Source organism: Chenopodium quinoa, unplaced genomic scaffold (assembly GCF_001683475.1).
Source record: "Chenopodium quinoa cultivar QQ74 unplaced genomic scaffold, ASM168347v1, whole genome shotgun sequence".
NCBI lineage: Eukaryota > Viridiplantae > Streptophyta > Magnoliopsida > Caryophyllales > Amaranthaceae > Chenopodium > Chenopodium quinoa.
This window is the reverse complement of record NW_018743066.1, coordinates 125050-151319: the sequence shown is the minus strand read 5'-3', so window position 1 is coordinate 151319 and position 26270 is coordinate 125050. Positions and strand designations below refer to the sequence as shown.

General features: G+C 34.0%; 3 protein-coding genes across 4 annotated transcripts; 2 read left to right on the top strand and 1 right to left on the bottom strand.

Moving 5' to 3' along the window:
* Nucleotides 1-2367: 2367 nt before the first annotated feature.
* On the bottom strand, nt 2368-5404 carry LOC110731199 (phosphoglycolate phosphatase 2). Its single transcript, XM_021911036.1, has 11 exons — nt 5120-5404; nt 4977-5044; nt 4794-4886; nt 4588-4659; nt 4399-4470; nt 4250-4309; nt 4065-4117; nt 3396-3493; nt 3182-3281; nt 2903-3006; nt 2368-2798 (listed from the first exon to the last, which is right to left on the bottom strand). Exons 1-11 carry the CDS (start codon nt 5244-5246, stop codon nt 2698-2700), a joined length of 948 nt encoding a protein of 315 aa, XP_021766728.1. The 5' UTR covers nt 5247-5404; the 3' UTR covers nt 2368-2697.
* A 4679-nt stretch (nt 5405-10083) lies between these two features.
* LOC110731198 (farnesyl pyrophosphate synthase 1-like) lies at nt 10084-16094 on the top strand. Of its 2 annotated transcripts, XM_021911034.1 has the most exons (13): nt 10084-10297; nt 10384-10408; nt 10516-10631; nt 12176-12262; nt 12367-12483; nt 12768-12856; nt 13287-13338; nt 14517-14612; nt 15012-15056; nt 15128-15217; nt 15326-15397; nt 15490-15592; nt 15681-16094. In XM_021911034.1, the coding sequence occupies exons 1-13, from the start codon at nt 10178-10180 to the stop codon at nt 15764-15766; spliced, it is 1098 nt and encodes a 365-aa protein (XP_021766726.1). In that variant the 5' UTR covers nt 10084-10177; the 3' UTR covers nt 15767-16094. The 2 variants fall into 2 exon arrangements, with proteins under 2 accessions (XP_021766726.1, XP_021766727.1); XM_021911035.1 differs by having other exon boundaries at nt 10086-10297; nt 15490-16094.
* Nucleotides 16095-18680: 2586 nt separating this feature from the next.
* On the top strand, nt 18681-25783 carry LOC110731197 (C2 and GRAM domain-containing protein At1g03370-like). The gene is made up of 9 exons (XM_021911033.1): nt 18681-19614; nt 19968-21113; nt 21368-21550; nt 21652-21935; nt 22032-22148; nt 22371-22633; nt 24411-24579; nt 24675-24944; nt 25073-25783. The coding sequence occupies exons 1-9, from the start codon at nt 19266-19268 to the stop codon at nt 25256-25258; spliced, it is 2967 nt and encodes a 988-aa protein (XP_021766725.1). The 5' UTR covers nt 18681-19265; the 3' UTR covers nt 25259-25783.
* The last annotated feature ends 487 nt before the right edge of the window (nt 25784-26270 follow it).

The following is a 26270-nucleotide window of genomic DNA, read 5'->3' as shown; positions in this document are numbered from 1 at the left end:
TGGTAATTTGGTATCATGTTAGACTTGTGCATATCTTTCATAAACAAAATTCATGTGTCCTGTTATGCCATTGAATCCCCTTAACATTTTTTTGAAATGAAGTATAAATAAATGTAAGTCAAGAAGTAGACTCGTCTTTTACCAACTTGTGCCAAAATTTGAACATATTGTTTAGTCTTATGCCCATGGCATATTGGCATGCCTTTATATCGGGCTCGTGTGTCTGTGTCAAGTTAGACCATATCCATGCCAATCAACCCATGCTTAATTTATTATAGATATATACGGAGTACTACAGTATGAAGTACTTCGTATTACTACGTATTATTTTTTTAATCAATCATAAAGGTTATGTAATGAACTAATGATTATTATGCAAGCTTTAAGCGCAGCAGTTGACGATCATGAATAATTAATGATAATGACACACTAATACTCCCTATAGCAGTGCTGCTTGGGGTTTAGATAATCAGGTAATCAGCACTGTTCAAGTGTTATTTATGTGTTCGCCCACGATTAATGTCTATAACTTCATAATTACAGTTCAAGACAATTAACCAGGGTAGATAGAAGTGTCACTGGGAGCACGTCAACACATGGTATAAATAAGAAGCATTCCTTTTCCTACCGGCTTATACACCTTATAGTTCAGTAGGCAAAGTGTAATGGACACAGTAGAAATACATGCTGCACATAAGTAAGAATGCTTGAGCTACTAACAGTAGAAATACATATTCAGTGTGCGCGAAGGCACTACATTGAGGTCAAATTAAGATGGATCAACTTGCTCGCATCGATCTTATGTAACATTCTCGTTACAACAGACAACGATAGGTCAATTTTCTTGAATGAATGCCAAGGGAGGCAAGAGTGGGAAGGAAGACCCCTCAGGCTATGTTTGCTTTTGAGGCTACACATAATTAATATTGTATGGTTACATATCACAGTAACAAATTTAATAATATTGTACATTCTTATATTGTATAATAAAAGTCGGTAAAGAAAATTATTCTATAAAATCAGCACATCTCACATGTCAATTCATTTTACCATCGTTATCATATTCATTGGGACATTGGGACGTGGGAGTGTGAAAAACGGATTGTATTTGTATACCTGCCAGCAAAGCAAGACCCTATTGATATTTGATAAGAAAACCTTAATATCAAGAAACTAAGCGTTGTTTAGTTTCCATATTTTATTTGTGGTATATCAATCCATAAATAGCAAACATATCCTCAATCAGATACACTTGACAAATATCACTTGTAGATAGGAAGTCGACACTACTAATAGGCAACTACCAAAGTCCAGAGAGAAACATCCAACCACCATATTCTTTACTTGTGTGGCATTCCTTTGCTCTGTCCCCAATCCCCATACCCCCTCTATAATTATATCCTATCCTTCTCTATCTTTCATCTTCTGCATCCAATCCATTTTCCTAAATCAAATTTTACAGATGGGACTTAAGATATAGACATACAAAGGGAGAACAACGACACCTTAACACGTAGTCACAAAAAAAAAAAAAAAAAAAAAAAAAAAAAGACTAAACTTTTAGATGTATGCCTAAATGCTTGGGTGTCCATTATACAACTTAAAGCACTAAGCTCACGGAAGATTCACACTATTTACTTGTTCATTTGCTCAATGGAGTCCTCCATTGCCTTATGTGTCCGTTCATGTAGACAGATTAATTAGTTACCTGAGTCCTTACAAATTTGTATAGGTTATTTCCATCCACCACTGCTAATTGGAATAGTCACCAGATTGTATTAACCATGATCTATCCAAATCGACCTGATATATGGATTACCAAGGTCCGACCCAATAAAAGCCAACATTAACCCGACTTCCATGGTGGGTGGGCCACATGCCAATTTTGGCCCAAGACGCTATGAAACCAGCCATGAACTCAACCCAACCCAATCTGTGAATAGTCATAAACATACTTCCCAAATACACATTCTTTCAAACATACAAGGGAAAGGCCCAAAACTGATTTTCAAATGGTGAACCACTCAACCCTTACCAAGCTAATTTGGCTCCAACCAACTTGTGAATAGCCTATATCCCCAACCTACCCTAGTCAAGCTAAACCAGCCTGACCGAACCAGAAAGGGTCTAGTAATTGGAACTTAATGAATCTAATCAGTCAAAACTTATTTAAAATGAACTTTTAAAAGTTGAAGCAAATACACCCCTTGAAAGCTCTAATATCTTGCTTGGGGTGCTAATCCAAAAGCAAAATTCATTCTAGCTCGTATGTGCCTAAAGAAGAAATAATCATAGTAATAAAATGAAGAGCGGATTTAGTTGGCTTTAAAGAAGAAATAAAGGTCGAAAGATATCAGCACATTGAAGTAGACAATTAGGACCCAGATTAATCCAAATGCTAATTGAGCAATCAAGAGTTAGTCAATACTCCATCACAGTGTCACCAATTTATTTTCCAAATATCAAGGAAAAGTAGAAGGGTTAAAGCAAATGACCTGGTTAAATACAACAGAGAAATAATCCATACTTTCAGGCTAAATAATATTGTGGCTTACCGCACAATTTTGGTAAACCTAGTTTGATAGAGTTCCAATAGCAAGACTAACAACTGGGACATGGATTGACATGATAACATGGAAGAAAGTGGCTTCATGGGTTGGGAGGAGCAGGTCCACTGGTTGCTGAAATGTAATATAGTTACGGTCCCAATAGTTGTAGCAAGTCGGACACCTTGTCTGTGTAGTAATCTGGCACGATGTTGTTTGCTGAGTCCTGAAGAGCAGGCAGTGACGTCACACCTGCAGTAAAAGTGCCATAAGAAATGACCACAAATGTAAAATTCGTTTGTTCTACAATTTTTATATGATACAATATTTGCAATCAAAACAAGTAGTTGTTATACCGGAGAGAACAAGGAGTGTTTTGCAGCCAGCACTCTGTCCAAATAGAATATCAGTATCCAATCTATCACCCACCATACACATTCTGGAGGTGTCGACATTGAATCTGGATACAAAACGCAGCATTCAAATAATCTAATATACATATTGCAATGCTACCAGCAGTACTACTAAGCCGCACTAGGCTGTTCATGATTCAGGACAACATGAAAGGGGCTGGAGGTCATGTGTTCAATCTTCATTATGCAGAACTATTGCATTTAATAAAAAAAAGTACTTACTTCTTTAGCAAGAAGTCCATCATGAATGTTGATGGCTTTCCGACCACAACAGGCTCTTTCTGAGTTGTGCCACAGACAGCAGCAACCATACATCCAGCACCTGCAACCCAAAATTGAGGAAGAATAAAAGATCAGATGTCATATTATATAATTAGTCTGTATAAAATTATTTCTTGTGGAAATTTAAAGAGACATAGAAAGGAAAGAAGAAAACCGGGCCATTCTTGTAAATCAGTCATATGTCCCACAGCATCACGATTGGTAGCAATAAATAGGCATCCGGGATTCTCACGAATGCAAAGAGTTGCATACCTGTCAATTAACAGAAAAAACAAAGGAGATCAGGGAATACATCTCAAGCAGAGTAGCTCAAATATAAGGTAAGAAAAAAGCAAGCAGTGAACTTGGCAAATTTTGATATAATTGAACTTTTATTTGTTACCGAGTATGAGGAGATGCTTTAAATGTCAAATAAGCCTTCAGATAAAAAAAAAAAAAAAAAAAAAAAAAAACAGTAAATATCGCCCATTGCAGGAGTAGACTAATTAAAATTAACAGCAAGCAGGTTGTGAGACAAATAGCAAGATCTGCTTGAGTCAACATCCAACAATAGGTATCTACTGCAGGTGCTGTAATTTGCAATTAGATCAAACCAGGGTGTCTAACAGAACAGCTCGTGTAGAAGTAATATTACCAGATGGTAAATTATTGTGTAAAAAAAATGAGTTGATGGTCCTATACAGACTGTAAATCAAGGGAGTAAGTGAAGAAGTGATCAAAGTAGATTAGTAAGTGATCATAAAAGCAAGTAACTAATTCATAAAACAGAAAGGCATTGTATAAATGCATAATAAAGAGCAAAAACAAGGCATAGAAAAATTACTGGAGCTTGTAAAAGTTAATATACTGATCCAATCCAACCACAACAGCTCCAACCTGAAAAGCAAATCAATGCAAAGCACAAAAACTAAATAAAAAGAGAATTGAAGGTGTTTGAAATAGCAATAAAAAAAAATAAAAAAAAATAAAAAAAATAAAAAAAAAAGTGGCAAAATGAAGTTAAATTACAGTCTTGTCATGGTGAAAAAACGGATTTTGTTTGAGTTCAATTTTCTTATTGGCATCATCCTGTGACAAGATCAATGTACAATCCATAAGTATAATCCATAAATATACGTATGCGAATTGCAAGGCGAATAGAAAAATAGAATTCATACAGGGCCACCAAGGGATGTAAAGCCAGCAAGGTGTAGCTCCTCTACAATGCCTTCTCCACCAATAACATAAACCTGATAATTATGATAATAATTTACTTAATAGATATACAATAATAGAAATCCGAAACAAAATTATATTTGCTGAACTTCATAACACAACCGTATAACAATAGTGTAATAGGGTGTGACCTTTTTATCCGGAGAAAATTGTATGGATTTCAAGTACATAGCAGCTGCGAATGAGGAGCTGAATATCTCATCCTGCCCAAATAATAATTACAATACTCGTATTAATTTGAAGGGTTGTAATTCAAAATCCGAATAAGTAAAAAAAAAGTTACTCGTATTAAATAAAATTTTTTTAAAAAAAAAAAAAAAAAAAAAGGAAGAAATACCTGAGAAACAGAAATGCCCAAAGAAAGGAATTTAGAGGCATATTGAGCTCTTGATTTGGTGGAATTGTTAGTCACAAAAACCAGCGCCTTTCCCTGCCATTAATGAAATCTCAGATTCTTAATTGTGTCATGTGTCAAATTATTCAAGAATCGAATAAGAAATTTTATTAAAAAAATATATACCTGAGACCTGAGAAATTGAAGCGTCTCAGAAACGCCATCAATGAGCTTGTCACCTTTCCATATTACACCTGCCAAACACAAACGCGATAATTAAAACTGTTAAATAAAAAAAAAAAAAAAAGTGTAAGTAATGAAAGGCATACCATCGCAGTCAAATAGGAATGCGTCCACCGAGTTTAAAAGACTTGCGCCATTTTCCCCATTCAGAACCTCTGTGCTGCTGCTCCCCATTTCTTGCTCTTTCTTTTCAGATTTATTTTTATCTTTCATCCACCTTTTTATCCTTTATTTATTCTCAAATAAATTTTGTGATTATAATCTCTCAATTATGCGCTCATTTTTTTTCTTTTTTCTTTTTTCTTTTATTTTTTGCAGCCTCGGTTTCTCAATTTTTAGGGGAATGATTTCCCTAAACAAAAACTTTTATGTACCCCGGTTGACAATTAAATATTGTAAATCCGCGGCGCATTACAGGAAGTGCATGGATCGTGCATCCGCTCGGATGCACGATCCACATGGTGCATCTGTTCTAAAAAAAAGCGGAAAGAACATTGCATTTTTTTTTTTAAAAAAGCAAAAATATTTCATTAATTAAAAGTCATACGACATCTACAATAAATATTCGACGTTAACAAATACATAAGATATTGAATCAAATAGAATATTCCTTCATAAAAATTACGATCGTCGAATAGATCTTGCACTGCGGAGCATCTCCCGCTTATATCGCTGAAAATTACAGCCTTGTTGGAGAGACAATCTAATGATCCTTTGTAGCCGTGAGGATGTTTTCCTTCTGATTCATCTGTTTGTATTCGAAAACTTGATAACTTTTTCACCAACGAAATAATTTCACGACAATCCAGCAGATCTGCTACCATGTATTCAAAACTAAGAAATTTCTCCCTCGAAAAGAGGAGATAAACCTTGTCTTTCGAAGGAGGTCGAAAACCCTTGTCTTTCAAAAGAGATCGGAAACCCTTTGTTTCGAGGGAGAAAAATTCCTCCCAAAAGGAGGAAGTATTATTATAAACCTAAAAAAACAATAAAGAAACAAGGATTGGGGCTTTCCACCGATTAAAATCGATGGAAGCCCCTTCAAATTTCAACTGGAGGCTAGGGTTTTTGAGAGAAAAAGGAGGCCGGAAAGAACATTGCATAGAAATATAAAGAACATTTAATTTAAGTGAGAATAATATATTATAGAATTGTAAATAATATTGTATAGAAATGTAAAGAACATTCAGTTAAATTGCAAAGAACATATTATAAAATTGTAATGAACATAAAGTGCAGTTAAATAATGTTTTTTTATCTTCATGTTCTTTGATTATCAGAATAATGTACTTTTATTTGTGACATATGTTAATTGTTTATTTTGAAATATTATTTGAATTTTGACTTTAGATTATGGTGGTTGAATAAAAATAATGTTCATTACAATATATTATCATTAGAGGTGATAAAAAATTCGAGTCGGGCTGGGCCTTAACAAAATATCTCGTGTCAAACCGGGAAAATGTAGTGGGCTTTTTGGGTTTTTTCAGGCGAGTTTGGATTTTTTTTTAATTAAAAATGCATTTTTAGGCTTGTCTAAACCCGCCCTATTTTCGGGCTGGATTGGGTCGGGTCGGGCCAAAGTTGATCACCTCTAATTATCATGTTTTTAATTAATATTACGGATGTTCTTTAGATATACATATAAAGAACATGAAGCTGGATGTTTTTTTTTTACAAAATAGGTATATGTTCTTTATAAAACAACTATATGTTCATTACATTACAGCTATATGTGATGTTCTTTATGAAATAGCTATATCTTCTTTACAAAATCTAATATATATATATATATATATATATATATATATATATATATATATATATATAAAGGGGAGTTTTTCCCCGAGTTTTTAGAGAGTCACGTAGGATTTAATTTTCTTAGCACGCCATGTAGGATTATAAATTTAAGTTGTAGCCAATTAAATAAGAAATTATTAATTTCTTTTACAATTAAATAATTTAAATGCCACGTAAGCAAAATTGACGAATGAGATTTTAAAGTTTAAATTAATTAAATACGAAATATTATCTTTAGAGATTAGGAATTTTATCTAATATTTTAAAACTTATATAATAACAATTTAATCACATAAATATGAAAATATTTTTTTTAAAAAATACTAATAAACCATGCATCGTATGGGCTTCATCTAGTAAATGTATGTTCTTTACTGAACAACAGAATGTTCATTCCGCGTTTCTAAAGAGAAAACGGATGCACGGAGCATCGTGCATTCGCCTCCATAGAAAAAATTTCACATTACAAGTGCCAGTATGGAATCTCAAAGGGCTCTACTCCCTCCTCTTTACATATGGAATAATGGAATCCATGCCCACCTCCCCTCCTAATATTCACAATCACTATTAAGTTCATTCCAACATTAAAACCAAACAAGTTTAGTATAATATGGGTTTTAGAATTCATAATTCTCTATTAAGGCTCCGTTCACTCCACCTTATTTTTGTTGAAGTGAAATTATTTTTAATGAAAAAAATTATATTTGCTGAACTATAATTATTTTACTGAACTTAAATTAATTTTACTGAATTGAAATTATTTTTGCTGAAATGAAATTATTTTTACTGATATTCTATTATAATTCTTCTTTGAAAAAACTGAATTTTACTGAACTGAACTTATTTTTACTGAATTGAAATTATTTTTACTGAATTAAAATTAAATTTACTGAACTAAACTTTTTTTTACTGAACTGAAAGTAATTTTACTTAATATTTTTAAGGTGAAGTGAATAGGGCCTAAGAGATTTCATACCAAATCATTCCAATATAATGAACCAAACACCCCCTTAATGTTTGGGGGTGGTATATTTTAATTTCGTAAAAAAAAAATGGTGAATTCAACAAGTGATATATTTGATTATTTGGGATTTTGGGGTGTTTTTTAGAAAAAAAAAAATATTAAAAAAAATCTTTTTTTTTTTCATTTTTTTTTGAAGGTTTCACTTTGGTTCAAACAACAAACTCTAGTAATCTTCCATAGTAAAGTTAAATACAAGGTACTAATGTTTGACAAAAGTTGCAATTAGAGTATTGAAGTTTTAGAAATTGCAACTAAGGTACTCAAATCTTGGTTGTACATAAAAATTCTAGTGGTGACCTACACCAATAGGTTAACTCATATTTTTTGCTTAAAAAAAAAATAAAAATAAATGCTGAGTTAATGCCTCGAAAAAGAAAAAGGCATCATTTTCCTATTAATAATGGCACAATTAATTAATAGTAATTAACAATTCAAAACCACCACCCCCAGACCAAACCACCTCCCCAGACCACCATCGGCTCAAGCTGGCCGTCAACACCGCCGCACCCAAACTGTAGTTCCCTCGTGCCTTTCGTCGTCTCTCCCATACCCTCTTTCAATCACCTCTGAACCACCACAACCCTTATCGAAATCAAGGCATATATGAAGGGGAAGGGGGCCGAATCAAGGCGTGGGAAGGGAAAAAGTACACCATTGCAACCACTTTTAAATTTCCTTCATCCTCCCCTTCCTACTCCCCCCCCCCCAACCAGCACCACCATATCCAAAATTTCTCGCTGGAAGAGGACAATTATACACGTGATAACATGGAGAAGCGGACCTTCCGGAAACCTGAAAAATAAATGGGTATCTCAATGTTATCAACACAAATAAGGATGAATTGATAACTCCGTATAATTGATGAGGATGAGTAGAGAAACTTCAACAAGCATAATCATGAGAAACGCTAGAAGAAAAAGAAGATCAGAATTCGTACTCTAGGGTAGTTAGGGTTCAAGATCTGAATTCAAAATCCCCTTCCTGATAGTTAGGGTTATGCATATCAAGGGGATGGATATGGCGGTTAGAGCAGCAAGGCGTGGCGCTCCGATGTTGTGGGGCCGGTAGGCGATCAGGCTGATGAAAGTGAGCTATCGTGATAGGTGGTTAGGGCCTGTTCTGATTTATCGAACTGAACAACACTGATTGGAGCTAAATTGAATTAAACTGAACATCCCAGGAATGCAGCTTGTTGATATATATAATATATTAAATCCTTTTTTAAGCAATCACGAGGGGTATTACATAATTTCTCTACCAAGTGTAGTCCCAATCAAGGCACTGTAGAATTTATCAATACTAGGTTAGGTCCCATGCAATGCACGTTTATTATTACTCCATATTATTTATTACCGAATAATGTTATATTTAATTGTTAGAATATAATATATAAATTTTCTCAATTTATCATTGACAAAAACAAAGTATTCGACATAATGAAACATGGAATATTATGCTTAATTGACATTCTAATGTTTCAACCATATAAGAAAATCCATAGTAGCTAAATATATAAAGATAATAAAGATTAAAATAATTTTAAATAATGTTTTTAATGCTTCTATATATATATATATATATATATATATATATATATATATATATATATAGTAAATATCATTGATATATCATTGATAATACGTGTCATTATTGGTGTTTTTTTTAGTATATGGTTATTGATGGATTGATGCTGAAAATCACCTAACATTAGTTTTTTTTTTATTATTTTTTTTTTAAAAAATGGTAGTGGGTGAATTTTGGATTGAATACAGACGTGTTCTAATTAATTGAACTGAGTTGAACTGAACTAAGGCCCTGTTCTATTCACCTTTAAAAAATAATATTAAGTAAAAATAATTTCAGTTCAGTAAAAATAAGTTTGGTTAAGTAAATTTTTTTTTTTTTTTTGAGGAAAGTAAAATTAATTTCAGTTCAGTAAAAATAAGTTCAGTTCAGTAAAATTCAGTTTTCTTAAAGAAGAATTATAATAGAAAATCAGCAAAAATAATTTCAGTTCAGTAAAATTAATTTAAGTTCAGTAAAAATAAATTTAAGTTCAGCAAAAATAATTTCAGTTCAGCAAAAATAATTTCAGTTCAGTCAAAATAATTTTAATTCAGCAAAATTAAAGTGAAGAGAACATGGCCTAAATATGAGAAAAGGAAATTAAAAACTGAATTGAGAGAGAGAACCTACCTTATTAACATTTGAAACTTTACTACTCGTACTTGTTTTTGTATTTACACTATTCTTCTGACTTTATATTTCACCTAGCTGATCTGCTAATTCAATTTTCAACCTTTGTGCAATTATATCTAAAATGGAGGGAGAAAAAGATGAGAGAGAAAGATTTAAGCAAGTATATCAACTACTCAAGACGGAATTGCTAAAAGATCCTGCTTTTGAGTATGACCATGTCTCCCGTCAATGGCTTCATCAGGTCATTGTTTTCTTGTAATTCTATTTATCAATATTTAACGTTTGTCTTCTTCTTAATTAATTAACGCTTTCTCATTCTTCAAACAGATGCTGGATTATAATGTTCCTGGAGGTACAATTTTTCCATTTTTCAACGGGATTCTGTGGTTTTGTTTTCAGTCGTATTATAATTTCTGATCTCTAATTTTATTTATTTTTTCTAATGAATTTTTGATTCAGGAAAATTGAATCGGGGGATGTCTCTGATTAAAACCTATGAATTGTTAAATGACGGGAAACAAATCCCAGAAGATGGCCGTTTCCGTGCTTCTGTTCTTGGCTGGTGCATTCAATGGGTATGCCATTCTTTTTTATTCATCCATTTCTATACGAATCCGTTCGGTATCACTGTAGAATTGAAAATTAGTCAAACTTATGGAATTGACATTTGACTGTACTTCAGAGTTCAGAAAACTGAAAACAAAAAAATAACACCGAAACAAGGCACTTTAATTGTCACTGTAAACCATAAAAAAAATTCAAACTTGCAATATATAAATAAAGAGGTAGAAAATATATGTAAACAATTATTTCATTGATAATTTGTGGATTACAACTCTTGTAGATCTCTTGATTCCTCTCTCCAAAGGGTTAGGGTTTGATATTTGTTTATAGTACGGGGCCTTGAGACCTTTTATATAGAGTGTCGCAGAGCAAAAGATATTCATCTATGAGATTCTAAAGATAAATATCTTATAATTTTTGATATTATCTCCTTATTTACATACATATATTGACACCTAATAATTAACAAAATTTCGGTGTCAACAAATGCCCTCTCGAGACTCGTTGCGGAGATTTGATGTCGGATGCAACTTGATCTCAAAATTTTTCTTTTGTAGAATTTGAAAGCAAATTTGACATGCCCCCATTATTTCTACGAGTTTTGAGACTTGAAGATTGGAGATGAAGAGCGAAAATTGTCCCACCGAGCGTGCCAACTTGTAAACACAAATTTCGAGTCTAAATAAATGAAGACGGGAAATAAAGTAACAAATGTATTTATATTAATATGTGATTTTTGGGTACAATCTCTGTATAAAAGTTTATAATAAAATAAACTAATTCCTCTGATTAGCTTGATGATGACACGTGTGTGACACCTGAAGGTTGACGTTTGATGACGTCGACTTGAGTTTGAATGTAGGGTGACGTTTGATGATGTCAACCTGTATTTAAGGGTTTTGTTTGAATACACCTAAACGAGGGCTTTGGAGCTTATTCCCGTTCAGATATGTTTGAGTGTGTCTGAACAAGTCGGCACGAGTTTGATATGCTTGTTGACTTACTTCAGAGGGAATTCCGTTTGAGTTTTATGAGCTCTTGGAATAATGATGGAGGAACGGTGTATTTATAGGAGATGAGACCCCTTGAGTGGACTTAGTAGGTCTGGCCCATTTTATGACTTAAAAGTCTTTTAACCTAGTCTGTTTAATTTATTTTATAACCCGAATTTTATTTAATTAATTCAGATTATTTATTTAGGTGGGCCAAAATTAATTAAAATGGATCATTCATATGATTTTAACCCAAATTAATTTATTTAATTTAATGTATGACACTCATAAAATTTCCGTGTCTACAGTCACATTTCTGATTTCTTTATTTCAGAGTACCTCTGCTACAAACAATTCGACTTATTTTAAGCTTTAACATCACTAGACACCTTTTTTCTTCATTATTGTAAAACTTTTGCATAAATATGTTTTTTTTTTTTTTTTTTTTTTTGGTGTTCTACCCAGTTCACCCTCTAGGCTAATCCGGATTCGGGGATCAGTTGCTTATATGACTTTTGAGTATGTTAAATGTGATAGTCCTTTTCATGTTTGTATTATTGCAGCTGGTGGGCTGTGTTCTTGTTCTTGATGATATTTTGGATAATTCCCACACCAGGCGTGGCCGTCCTTGTTGGTTTAGATTACCTAAGGTTTTTTTTTTTTTGCTGTAATTCAATAGCGTTGCTTTTTTTTTTTTTTTTTTTTTTAATTCCTTTTGTTAAGGCAAGTGTTTATGTTTTAAATTTGTTGGCAGGTTGGCATGATCGCTGTGAATGATGGCATTCTTCTTTGGAATCATATTAACAGGATTCTTAGGACATACTTTAGGGACCAACCTTACTATGCAGATCTCCTTGATTTATTCAGTGAGGTCAATGTCTATTATTGTCTTCGTTTTATAAAAATTGTTATATACACCCCTGGTGCACTGTGCCCCAACTAATTCCACGGCTAGTTTTTGCTCTTCATTTGATGATTAAATGAATAACAATCATCAAATGAGAACAAATTTGAAAATACTCATGGGTGCACCGTACACCCAGGCGTATATAACACTCTCTCAAAGATTATGCGTGCAGTGACATAAATACATGATTAGCATATACGGAGTATGAATAGTCTTTTTCTTTCTTTTTATTGCATCTTCTTTCATAGGTAGAGTTCCAAACAACTTGTGGAGAAATGATTGATCTGCTAATTACACTCGAGGGGGAGAAAGATTTGTCAAAATTCACTCCAGCATTGTGAGTAAAAATCACTTCAATCTCAATCTTGATAATCTCAAAGTATTTACTGGTGCAATAGTAATTATCATTTATCAAAGTTGTCCGTTGTTATCTTTTACTGCCAAAGTGCCAATGAAGATTGTTCTGAATCTAGTGAAGTAACCTTTGTGAGCTAAGGAGAGGCACATTACATTCAAAAGTGATGCCAGTAAAGATCCAACCAAGCAGTACCCCCTTTTATAATTAATATCTGTATACCGTTGATAGATTAATCTTACAGTGATAATTCGTGTGAGTCATGGCACTCATGATGCTTCTGGTTGAATCTAATTATATATTCTTTGATGTTATTAATTTTTTCCAGCTTCATGTTCATGTTAATTTTGTTTTCACCATCATGTAAATTTGCTTTAGATTTCCTTGACATGGTAATATCTGCTGCTTGCAGTCAGCGACGTGTCAGCAAGTACAAGACTGCATATGGGACATTTTATCTCCCAGTAAGTATATATGTCTGTCATTCTGTCCTCACTCTATATATTGTAGATTTATTCCTTGGCATTTAGGCTATGTTCTCCTCACCTTATTTTAAGGATAATAAGTTGTGGAATAATTAAAGCTACTCTAGTTCAATTTTCATCTAAAATATCCCCTAACAAGTACAAAAGTTTCGGAATAAATATTCAAGTTCAAGAAAAATAAGCTCAAGTAAGTAAAAAATCAAGTGAAAAACATTCTTAGAGTTGATCATAGTGTTGACTTGGTGTTGCTTGTATTTGTATTCCACTAGCGAATTCTGCAGTGATTTAATGAATAATGAGTTTGATTCATGTGCAATTGTATCATGTGAATATCTTTTGCTCTTCATTTCCATTATTACCCTAATTAGGCTTCTGATTGCACATTGCACTGATTAAGAAGCATGAATTTTTGTTTTGCTTGCCTGATGAGCTGCTTGGAAGCAGTTGAATGCTGCCTAATGTAACTATTGCAAACCTTGATTAAATTTTGGAATCTTTATGTCATTATCGGGAATTATTATAATCCTTCTTGGAAATCCATGTGTACTTGTGCAGCTGAGTCTTCTTGTTTCTTTTTTAATTATTTTCTTCAGCAAATGCAGGACCAGAACCACCTGTTGTTTTATTTTTGTAACGATGTTGCTTTAGTGACCTAGATGACCTATAATTTTATTCAAAATTACTCACTGCACCCATTCTCACCAACTCTATTCTAGATGATGGAAGAATACATGGATTTTGGTAATAATTACTCATCTCTTTGTTTCTGGTAGTATTCTTGGTATTAATTTTTTTTTTCCATGCTACCATCTTTGGATTCAAATTGGGGGACCCTTCTCAATATAATCTTAGTCATTTGAAATTTATGCATATTGTTGCTCATATAGGACCATGCTACTAATCTTGGTTTTCAACTGCTGATAATATGTGAATTTGGTAACCTTAGCCGTATGCATGAACTATAATCTGCATTTCCGACAATGGTATCAGCTTGGGAATTTATGAAAAAAATCATGCAACGCTTGGTGCTATAAATACTTTAGTAAATATATTCTTAGCTTCTCATCCATAGTATTTCTGGACGCATTTGCACTTTCCTGTTTGTATTATGCACACATTGATACTTGACAACATTTTACTTTGTGATTCCTGTGTAGTTTGCATGTGCTTTGCTCATGTTAGGTGAGAAGCTGGATGATTACAATGACGTGAAAGACATCCTTCTTGAGATGGGCATCTACTTCCAAGTACAGGTATCCATACGTGCGAAGCTAGAAGTTAATAAAGATCTTTATTTAGGAATTTGCTGTTCATCGTGATCCTTCTTTTTTTGTTGCTTGGGATAAATTAACCATTGTCAATAAATAACTCTCCTTCAGGGCTTTACCTTAGCTCCCCATTCACAATTTGCTGAAAGTTTATAAAGAAATGATTCAGGCATATTATATATGATCCATAGGTTTTGAATGGAAAGAGTTGTTTGTATGATGCATTCTTTGCTTGGTACTGACATTGAGCTCCTTTATTAAATGAGTAACTTGGAACATTTGATTGGGACTACAGGTGGTTGCTATAATTATGTTATTTGGGAATCTACAATGCTAGTTTGCAAAAGGAATGATTTTTTTCTTCTTTCTTCCGTGATTTGGCAGGATGATTATTTAGACTGCTTTGGTGATCCTGAAATGATTGGCAAGGTGAGTTCGTAAAGTGATAATTATTCTGTGGCTACCAGAAAACTTGTATGATTTGATTCTTATTGCATCAGATTGGATCAGACATTGAAGAATTCAAGTGTTCTTGGTTGGTTGTGAAGGCTTTAGAAGTTTGCAATGAGGAGCAGAAGAAATTGTTATGTGTAATTACACTGTTTCTTTATAAAGTTCTTACAAATGTTTATGCAAATAGTGCTAAAATTAATGCAAACACATCTTGGCTTGATAATGATCAAGGTCTCGTTTTACAGGAAAATTATGGGAAAGCAGACCCAGTGAATGTCGATGCTGTGAAGTCCCTCTATAAAGATATCAATCTTCAGGTATTGAATGATAATATAGGATAGCATGCACAGTCATTGTTTAATCTTTTCCTATCATCTAACTATGTGTGGTGTGAATTGTATTATGGTAGGACATCTTTTCTGAATACGAGATTGATATATATGAGAAGCTAATGGCCAGCATTGAAGCTCTACCGAGCAAAAGCGTGCAAGCAGTGCTGAAGTCTTACTTAGGTAAAATTTTCAAGAGGCAGAAATAGGCAGATGCTGAATTTTGAATATTCAGTCATTTTGGCTCTTAAGTCTCCAGTCCTGCTTTCAGTTGCAGTTCTGTTAGTGACGGGGAGGAGATGGTTAGTCTTAATTGACCGGTCATGCCCTTGCATACCCATCCCAGAAGCTGCATGATGTGATCTATCACGCTGCAAAACTGGAATTAATCTTCATAAGGGGTACATGTTTTGCCAACAAATATTTTTTTGTTTTTTTATACTTGTATTTAAAAAGGAAAGGAAACATCCAAGAGTCTTGTGAAAAAACCCAACACCATAATCAGAGTCATTTTTGAAAAAACCTTATACTTATTTCATACAAAGTATATGTTTAAAATTAGATTGCACATTTTGACTCTCAACACTACTCACATATTCTACTTTGAGTAGCTTTGTGATTTGTTGATTAGAAAAAACATAATCATGGGCAATCTTATTAAAATTTTCTTTATGTTTATTTTCAATATATTGATTTTTTTTTTCATAACTTTTACCTATTGATAATTAGAGACATTTACATTGAATGCTTAAATCTGTACATTAACAAATGTGATAGAGTAAAGGTATCAACTAATTTGGAATGGATAAAGTATGAAACTATCTCCTAAATTTTGGCATTTTAAGAAAGCAATAAGAAGCCAAACATTTTTGGTATTCTTTCTTGACAAATTGCTATGGTGTGGGCATAATTGGTTATCCTCTTAGATAAACTTTTTAATATATGTTAAACGAATGAGTGAATGGTTACTGGGTAAAGTAGAGCATCATCCACATCTAATCAATCTGCTTCATCCGCTTTTCATCAATTTAATTCAGATTTTCGTTTATTAATTTAAAATGGGTGGATTGAGTTAGCGGATATTCATTTAATATTGTCATTCTTATTCACAACTTAGCCCCCAAGCACAAGTGCACAACACAAGTCTTGTGATAGTGATACATTTGTTTCATTGGAGATAAAAGAAATACACCATCTGTTTCATTTTATTTAATTTATTACGTTTTGAAATTTATGTTCTCTAATGCACATGTGTTTACCATGTATTTATTCATTAAAATACGAGTAAATTCCTAAAAAAATGATACAAAATATAGTTTTGATTAAGGTTGGGCAAACGTTATGAGTACATTTGGGAACCAAAATTGGTTAGGTATGCATGGTTCCAGAATTGGATAGGAACGAGTTGAAATCAATTTCAAAAGCAATTCCCCAAATTTTTGGAATTTGAATCGGTTTGGTACCTAGTTACCTAACATATATCATTTAAAATCTCAAGTAACACTGACCGACTAATCCCTACAATAATGATAGAGCAACACTTATAGCGTTGATGAAGGGCATGTTCTCTTACGTTGAAATTCAGTTCAGTTCAGTTCAGCTCAGTTCAGCCCAGCTCCTAATTTCCTTCTCTTATAAAATATTCAATTCAGTTCAGTTCAGTTCAGTCAATAAGAACAGGCCCGAAGTAACATATGTAATCTGACCAAGTAATCCTTATAAAACTATCGAAGTAACCCGTATAATTGATGGCCACATATTAGAATTGTAAAAGCTTAATGCGTTTAAATGTATTAAAAAAAAACTTTAAATAAAAAAATTGTATCATTTTTCAACAATTATATACAAGTACATATTTGGATATCCAAATTGGAACTAGTACTATGCAATTCCAAAATTTTAGTAATAGACTATACTGGTTCCAATTTTAGTTTCGAATTATAGGTTTCTATTAGGGGTGTGTATTCGATTTTCGTTTTGGATTTAAGTCAAATCTAATTCAATTTGAAATAAAATTTAGTTTTTAATTTTTAAATTCAATTCGATCCAATTTTATAATCTAATCCAATACAATCCAAATTTCTAATCCAACCATGTGTGCCCTTGAAATGAATATGGACTATGGGCTTGTTCAATTCAGCTTATTTTCAGTTCGGTTCCTAATTTCCTTCGCTCATAAAATATTCAGTTTAGTTCAGTTCAACTCTAATCAGTTTAGTTTAGTAATTCATAACAGACCCTATATGGTTATAAACTGTAAATAAAATTAATATGGTTATGAACTTAAAATGATGAGGAAAATTTAACAATTACCACTTACAATTGTTGTTGTTTTAGCAATTAATTGTTGGTTTTTTTTTTCTTTTTTTTTTTAAATTTTACCACCAACTATTTTTCAAATATCAAAACTTCCCACCTACTTGACTCTCAACTCAAATGTGACGTCATGTGGGGCTCACTTACTACCTTTTTCCACCCTTTCTTTTTCACTCGATTTCTCATTCCCAAGTATTGCATTCCTCAAAAATAGGGGAAATATTGTGAAACAATTAACATGAATATATAATTTAATTTGAAGTTTTTCCTCGGTTTTGAGAGGATTACATTTTAGGGGAATGGGAAACCGAGTGAAAATGGAAAAAAAGTGAGGGAAAAAGGGTGGGATGGTAGTTAGTGGGCCCCACATAACATCACATTTGAGTTGAGAGTTAAGTAGGTGAGAAGTTTTGATATTTTAAAATATAATTGGTGGTAAAATTCAAAAAAATAAACTATAGGTGTTAATTGCTAAAATGACAACCATTATAGGTGGTAATTGTGGATGATTTTGAAAAATGACTACCATATTATTTTAATAGTATACAATATGATTGGTTTATTTTTTTCACCTTATAAAATGGTCACAATTAGTCTTATTATATCTACTATGCATACATATTTATTGAAAATTTTAATTCAATATATAATAATTTTTTTTTAGAGAAACTATAAAATAAGAATAAAAATTACATAAATGTTGCTAAAAATTTGATAAATCAAAAAAATGTTGATAATACTATTTTATACCTAAAATTAAGTAAAATAATTAATTATCTGGAAAAAAATATCAATTATAAACTTTATAATCATGAAAACATTATGGTAGTCATATTTTAAATTTCAAATGAATACTGTAAAATTTTAGGTAATTGTAAAAAAAAAAGAATCCCAAATGAGATGTGAAAAAGGAGAGAGAGAAAAAAAAAATGTTAAAAGGAAAAGAGGAAAGAAAAGAATGATTGAATGAAGTCAAGAAAAGGGTTGTCATTGTCCTGTCTGCGCGGGGCTTAAAGGTTGAACAAAAACGAAAATGAAGACGACGCTTGTTTTTTTATTCATGAAAAATCTGCGCCCTTTCCTTTTTCTCTCCTTCTTCTTTCTACTTCTACGTAACTTCCCTTTCTCTCTCTGACTTCTTCCTCCATTCCCATTTTCATTTTCAATCTTTGATTTAGGGTTCTTTTTCATCTTTTTCCCTTTCAGTTGATCCCATTTTCAATCTTGTTATTTTGCTGTTTTGTTTTGTAAATTGTATATCAATCAATTGTTATTCCTCCATTTTCTTACCTTCGAAGTTGGATATATATATATATTTTTTTATCATGTCCAACTGTTTCTCGTTTATTCAGTTTCTGGAAAAATTATAATCAATCTTGTGCATATTTTATTATTATTAATTATTGGGGTTTTTTTTTGTACCCATAAATATAGTATATACTTCTTCATTCTCATTGTAACATTCTATATATATAATTTTTTTTGGAAAAGAAATCTTTTGGATAAAGCTTCAGATAAATTAATCAAAAAAGAAAAAAAAATGAAGTTGGTAGTGAAAGTGATAGAAGCAAGAAATATACCAGCAATGGATCTGAATGGGTACAGTGATCCATATGTTAGAATAAATTTGGGAAAGCAAAGGTTCAGAACAAAGGTTGTAAAGAAATGCTTGAATCCTTACTGGGGTGATGAATTCAGCTTTCGTGTTGATGACTTGAGTGATGAATTGGTCATTTCTGTTTTAGATGAAGATAAATATTTCAATGATGATTTTGTTGGTTTTGTTAAATTTCCTGTTTCTAAGGTTTTTGATTCTCCTGATAAATCTCTTCCTACTGCTTGGTACCCTTTACTTCCCAAGAGTAAGAAGTCTAAACCCAAGGACTGTGGTACTCTCTCTATCTCTCCCTTGCTTTCTTTTTTGCTTTCGTTTTCGTTTCTATATTCGATAGCTGTTATTGCTGTTGCTAAAGTACATGATGTATTATTTATGATAATTTGTTAGAGTATTTTCCTGCCTTTTTAGGAGTACAAGTGTACAACTGTAAGGAGTTATGAATGAATGAACTTGATTGGTCTGTTAATGTTCGCGAATTATATGCCTTTAAGGAATGAATGAAATAAGTCTAACAACTTTATACTATAAACGTAATGATAATAATTTAGATATGCTTGCATTTGCTATCCTTAAATGTTTGCGGATATGCGCATCATTGACTTGGGGTATTATTTTTGTGTTTAGGTGAAATCTGTCTGCACATATGTCTTTCTCAAAACTCTTCTTATATGGACCTATCCAACATCACTGCTGCCCCGTCCCAAAGAAATGACAATGTCGATTCTGAATCTTTCAGTACTGCCTCACGTTCATCTTCTCCTTCAAGATTGGAAGCTGCTTCTTCTGCTAACAAAAATGATGAATGTCTGACTAATAAGTTTGAGCCATCTGAAATTTCCAAGCTTCAAGTCAGTGAGGGCAGGTCTGATGACCTCGTTTCTCCGGCCTCTTTTGATGATCTAATGAAAACTATGGAGGGGAAGGACCAGGGAATTGAACTTCCTACCAACTTACCAGGAGGGGTACTTTTAGATCAGCTCTATTTAGCCACCTCTTCTGACCTCAACGCTCTACTTTTTTCACCAGATTCAAAGTTTCCTGTTGCTCTTGCAGAATTCCAAGGGAAGACAGAAATACATTTTGGGCCGTGGGAATTTGAAAATGAAAATTTGGTAAGACTCAACACCTACCTCACGGCGCCATCAAAAATTTCTAAGTCTCTTAAGGCTTTTGAGACTCAAACTTATAAACTAGCCAATGGCAAGTCTTTTGCAATTTTGGTCAGCGTTAGCACTCCTGATGTCATATACGGGAGTACCTTTAGAGTAGAGATGCTCTATTGCATCACACCTGGGCCTGAGTTGCCATCTGGAGAACAATCCTCACGGTTACTTGCCTCATGGGGAATGAATTTTGTTCAGAGCACTATGATGAAGGGAATGATTGAAAATGGAGCCCGGCCAGCAGTGAAGGAGAGTTTCGAGCAGTTTTCAACTCTTTTGTCTCAACATGTCAACCCTGTTGATCTCAAGGGTACTGGATCCCAAAAGGATCAGGTTCTGGCGTCATTGCAAGCAGAACCACAGTCAGATTGGAAGTTGGCAGTTCAATACTTTGCTAATTTTACCGTTGTGTCTACCATTATCATTGGAACTTATGTTCTTTTTCACATTTGCCTAACAGCACCAAGCACCATTCAGGGTCTTGAATTTGTTGGACTGGACTTGCCTGATTCTATTGGTGAAGTTATTGTATGTGGTGTCCTGGTCCTTCAAGTTAAGCGAATGTTTGAGCTGGTAGCGCGCTTCATACAGGCCAGATCACAAAAGGGTAATGCTGTTGAGCAATTTTTTTTTTTTTTTATTGGGAATGATCTGACAATTACATTACCTGTAATGTTTTGAGTGTGAAGTTCTAAACATACTTATTTTCACATTGCCTCATAAGCTTTTTCTGTTCTCATATAATCTTTAAAGCAAACATACGTTACTGAGCTTGACCCAAGCTTGTTCCATTTTAATGTATGCATCTTTAAATACAGGCCTTTTTCTATTTACCATCTGCAATTTTCTTTCTTGTTGTAGGTAGCGACCACGGAATTAAAGCACAAGGAGATGGATGGCTACTTACTGTTGCGCTAATCGAGGGGAGCAACCTAGCAGCTGTTGATTCGAGTGGTTTCTCTGACCCATATGTAGTTTTTACTTGCAATGGGAGAATCAGAACAAGCTCAATCAAGTTCCAGAAGCTAGATCCTCAATGGAATGGTTAAGTTGTTTCCTTATCAGTTTCTTATGCCTGCATGTGTGAATATCTGATCATGAATCTAATTGGATATGTTTCCTTGATGTCTTGTGCTAAATTGCAGAAATATTTGAATTTGACGCAATGGATGAGCCACCATCAGTTTTAGAAGTTGAGGTTTTTGATTTTGATGGACCTTTTGATGAAGCAACTTCTTTAGGACATGCTGAAATAAACTTTCTTAAGGCTAATGTATCAGAGCTAGCAGATATATGGATTCCTCTTCAAGGAAAGTTAGCACAGGCATGGCAGTCTAAACTGCGATTAAGAATATTTGTGGATGACACAAGAGGTGGTAATGCTATCAGAGAATACCTTGAAAAAATGGAAAAGGAGGTTGGGAAGAAGGTAATAATTCGTATTAGATTTATGGTATTTGAACTTATGGTAGTTTCACCATCATTGGTAATATGCTTTACAACTACTTTTTGCTTAAATTTGCAGATAAGTCGGCGATCACCTCAGACAAATTCAGCATTCCAGAAGTTGTTCTGCCTTCCACCAGAGGAATTTCTTATTAATGACTTCACTTGCCATCTGAAGCGCAAGATGCCACTGCAGGTGACATTTCATAAATAGAAGATGCAGTAACTTTTAGAGTGCACAACTCTTAGGTTGAACATTTTAGTTATTACCTGTTGTGCTTTTTCCTCCTCCCACCCTCCTTTTTCTATGTCATCTATCTAAGTTTTTTCAATTGAACAAAAATAATATGAAGTAAAAGTTGTCAGCCAAGCTCTTGTTGCTAAGCACTACCTCATTAACTTGCACTTGCTCTTTCAGGGACGTCTTTTTCTATCACCGCGAGTAATAGGATTCAATGCTAGCTTATTTGGACATAAAACGAATTTCTTCATTCTCTGGGAGGACGTAGAGGACATACAAGTTGCTTCTCCTAATCTCTCTTCAATGGGGAGTCCAATCGTTGTTATAACTCTTCGTAAGGGAAGAGGCTTAGATGCAAAGCATGGAGCAAAGACACAGGATGCGGAAGGGAGGCTGAAGTATTATTTCCATTCATTTGTGTCTTTCACCATGGCACACAGGTAAATGTTGTTCTGTTTTTTCTGTTGCTGAAAGCTGTTCATTGCTATTTTACTATTGGAGAAGAAGCTGATAATAATCACAGTTTCCCTCTCATCATATTTTTATCTGTATTATATGAGTGAAGCATTTTCCGGTTAGTTATTGGTTTACTTTCTCTATCCCAATTGAGCTGTCAAATTATGGAAATATAAAGAAACATTAGTGTGAGTCAGAAGTCTACATGCTAATAGTGTATACTTTTGAATACTAGTGTTATCTCAGGTGGGACAAGCATCATGATATGTTTGACAACTGTAGTGAGATTTACTACCTCCATTTTTTTTTTTGACACGTTTTGACTTTTGGCTTTATTCATGAACTATTTTTTTGACTAGCTTTTGTGATTTATAAATAGGCAAATTTGTCAAAAAAAAAACATTTTAAGAACACCATTTTGCGAAAAAAAAAAACCTTTTAAAAGCTTTTTGGTTAAAAAAAACCACCACATTCATTTTTTTTTGCGAGAGGAAACCTATTCCCCTAATTACCCACCAATTAACATTTTTTTTTTGAAATAGCCCACCAATTAACTTAATTAAATTCTAAATTCTTCTAATTAACCTCTAACTCACCAAGTTACTAAATAATTAGATTTAATTAATATATATATAAAAAACCACCACCACCTCTTTCCTTCTCCCTTCCTCCCTCCCCTTACTCCTCCTTCCTCCTTCCATGGAATCAATTCCTCCCCAACGGACCCGCTGTCCGGATCCCCCACCTCTGGCGGTCTCCTTCATCGCCGGACGACCTTCCCTTTCCCCCTAATCACATCCCAACAACCATTTCCTTGATTTTGAAAAACCCTAGAAAATTTATTTGTGGATTTTTTATTTGTGCACCTTTCTTACAATTGATGCTTGTTTTGGCTTTGATTTTGTATGTATATGATGCTAAGGTGATTTAGAAACAAATTGGAATTGATTTGTACTTGATTTGAGCATGTTTGAGTATATAAGATCCAAAAATTCGGAGGTGGTGGTCGCCAACGGGGATAAGGGGGAAAGGGATGGTCCATCGGCGGTGGAGGTAGGTCGGCAGAGGGGGGATCTGGGCGGCAGGTTCGGTGGGTGAGGGGGTCCCTTGAAAGGGAGGGGGAAAGGGAGGAAGAAGGGGAAGGGTGGTTGGTTGGTGGTTCGGGTGGTGGTTTTTTATGTATAAATTAAATATAATTATTAAGTAATTGGGTGGGTTAGTGGTTAATTAGAAGAAATGGAAGGAAATTAGAGTCTAATTAAGTAAATTAGAGGATAATCAAGGAAATAGGTTTCCTCTGGCAAAAAAAATGAACGTGGTGGATTTTTTTTTTTTTTTACTAAAAAGCTTTTAAAAGGTTTTTTTTTTCCGCAAAATGGTGCTTTTAAAAGGTTTTTTTTGACAAATTTGCCTTGCAAATATGATAAAATATAGTAATGTGGGATATTGTTAGAATTGCCTAATTTCAGTCATTTTCATAATTTCAACTTTCTATAATTTTTATTTGTTAAAAGTAGAAATATAAGTTCTTGAGCTTGTGCGTTGGGAAATTTGATAAAAGAAACGTGTCAACTTAAAAATAACGGTGGAAGTATGAAGTATCTTAATTACCTTTTCTCCGCAAGGAGCTCTTACTTTCTGTGCCTGTCCTTAGCTGTCTGCTTAGTTTGCATCATGTAATTTTGATGAGTAGCTATAAAGTTGGTTGGAAAATTAATACTTGAAGCTTAGCATGCAATTTGTTGTCATTATAATGTGCAGAACAATTATGGCCCTTTGGAAGGCAAGATCATTGAGTCCTGAACAGAAGGTGAAGATTGTTGAGGAAGACACTGAAACTACCAGTCTCCAGACAGAAGAGAGTGGAACCTTTGTAGGTGATGAGGATATTAGCATGACCGAGGTTTATTCTTCTGCTCTCTCTGTTCCGGTGATCTCTCTCTCTCTCTTGTCTTTTATATAAATTTTTGTAGGTAGTATGAAATACGTAATTCACCATTGTATTGACTTACAATTACTGTGTAGATGAACTTCTTGATGGAGTTATTTAGTGGTGGCGATGTTGACAAAAGAGTCATGGAAAGAACTGGATGCCTTAATTATTCTTGTTCTCCTTGGGAACTAGATAAGGATGTGTATGAACGGCAAGTGTGCTACAACTTTGACAAGCGCATATCCAGCTACAAAGGAGAAGTGACCAGCATGCAACAAAAATCCCCTCTTCCTGATAAAAATGGCTGGCTTGTTGAAGAAATTTTGACACTTCATGGGATTCCGCTTGGCGACTGTTTTAATGTATGTGATTTGATTTGGTAGCCATTATTTTGTATTGGCTGAGTTCTGTCTCTGAGCACATCCTATATTTTCTTTTGAATGTGGGTTAATTATACCTTCTATGTATACTTGCATTTGTTTGTTTGCAGCTCCACCTCAGATACCAGATTGAGGATAGAGCAAAGGGCTGTTATGTGAAAGTATCATTTGGAATTGCTTGGCTGAAAAGAAATAAACACCAAAAACGGATCTCTAAGAACATTCTTTCAAATCTGGTAGATCGTCTGAAAGTGATGTTTGCTACTGTCGAGAAAGAATATGTGAATGGAAGATAAAAGCTCCAATATTGGAGTATTGCTTTTCTTACCCATGGAAGTCTCTTTTGAGTACAGAGTAAAAACTAACAGAAGCAACCGTGTCTAGATAGAAACAAGGTTACACTGAATGCATGTTGCCTGAAATCAGACTAATTACATCAGCATACAGCCATCATGATGCAGAGATTCTTGTAAAATTGCAGGTTTGATGATTTTTTTGGTGCTCCCCTGTTTTTTTTTTATTTGTTTCTTTGATACTAAATTGTAAAGGGTATATTAAATCATTTTTTTCCCACTCCCGAATTTTAGAGAAAATGTCCAAAAATGAAGATCAAATGTTCAAAATCTTGGACTTGGTGTCTTTTGATGTTCAAATCAGTTCTGCCAGTGTCGAACTCACTTCTGTTCCTTCAATGTCAAGGCATTAGTCCTGTTAAAAGTAGGTTTAGATTGGACTCTGGTATTCAGTAGTGAAGGGCACGTCTGGAAATTTAATGGCCTTGGCTAAATTTTTTTGTGGTGATATTTTACTCTTTCATGCTACTGTATCTCAATTTTTCGTTTGTTTTTGTTTTTTGGTCGTTTATTTATACTCCATCACAGCTGCCCAGTTATGTTCCAGGCCTTCAAAGGGGGAAAAAAAAAAGACAGTTGACTAAAATTGACCCCACAGTGCCATAAAAGTATTGCTACTGTGGATTTGTCAGGCTGCTGATGAGATGGAATTGCGTGCTTAGCAAGAATGGTATGGGTAAGGACTCAGGTGTTTGTGCGGTGGGGGGGATAGGGGGGGGGGGGGGGTGCATTCTGCAGGTTTTTGATCCTGTTTAATGGTCTGAACTCTGATGTGCTGTTGATATATGGTTCTCTGTTCGGCTGCTTGGGAGTTGGGATGCAAGGAATGGGTGGGAGTTTGAAGGGGAAACTTGTGGACCTCAGAATGCCTTGGAATATGTTGATCAGCTTGCTTCAGAGATTACCGGGGAAGGGGAGTGGTGCAACTGTGCAAGTCAGGCTGTTGGGGCTGCTG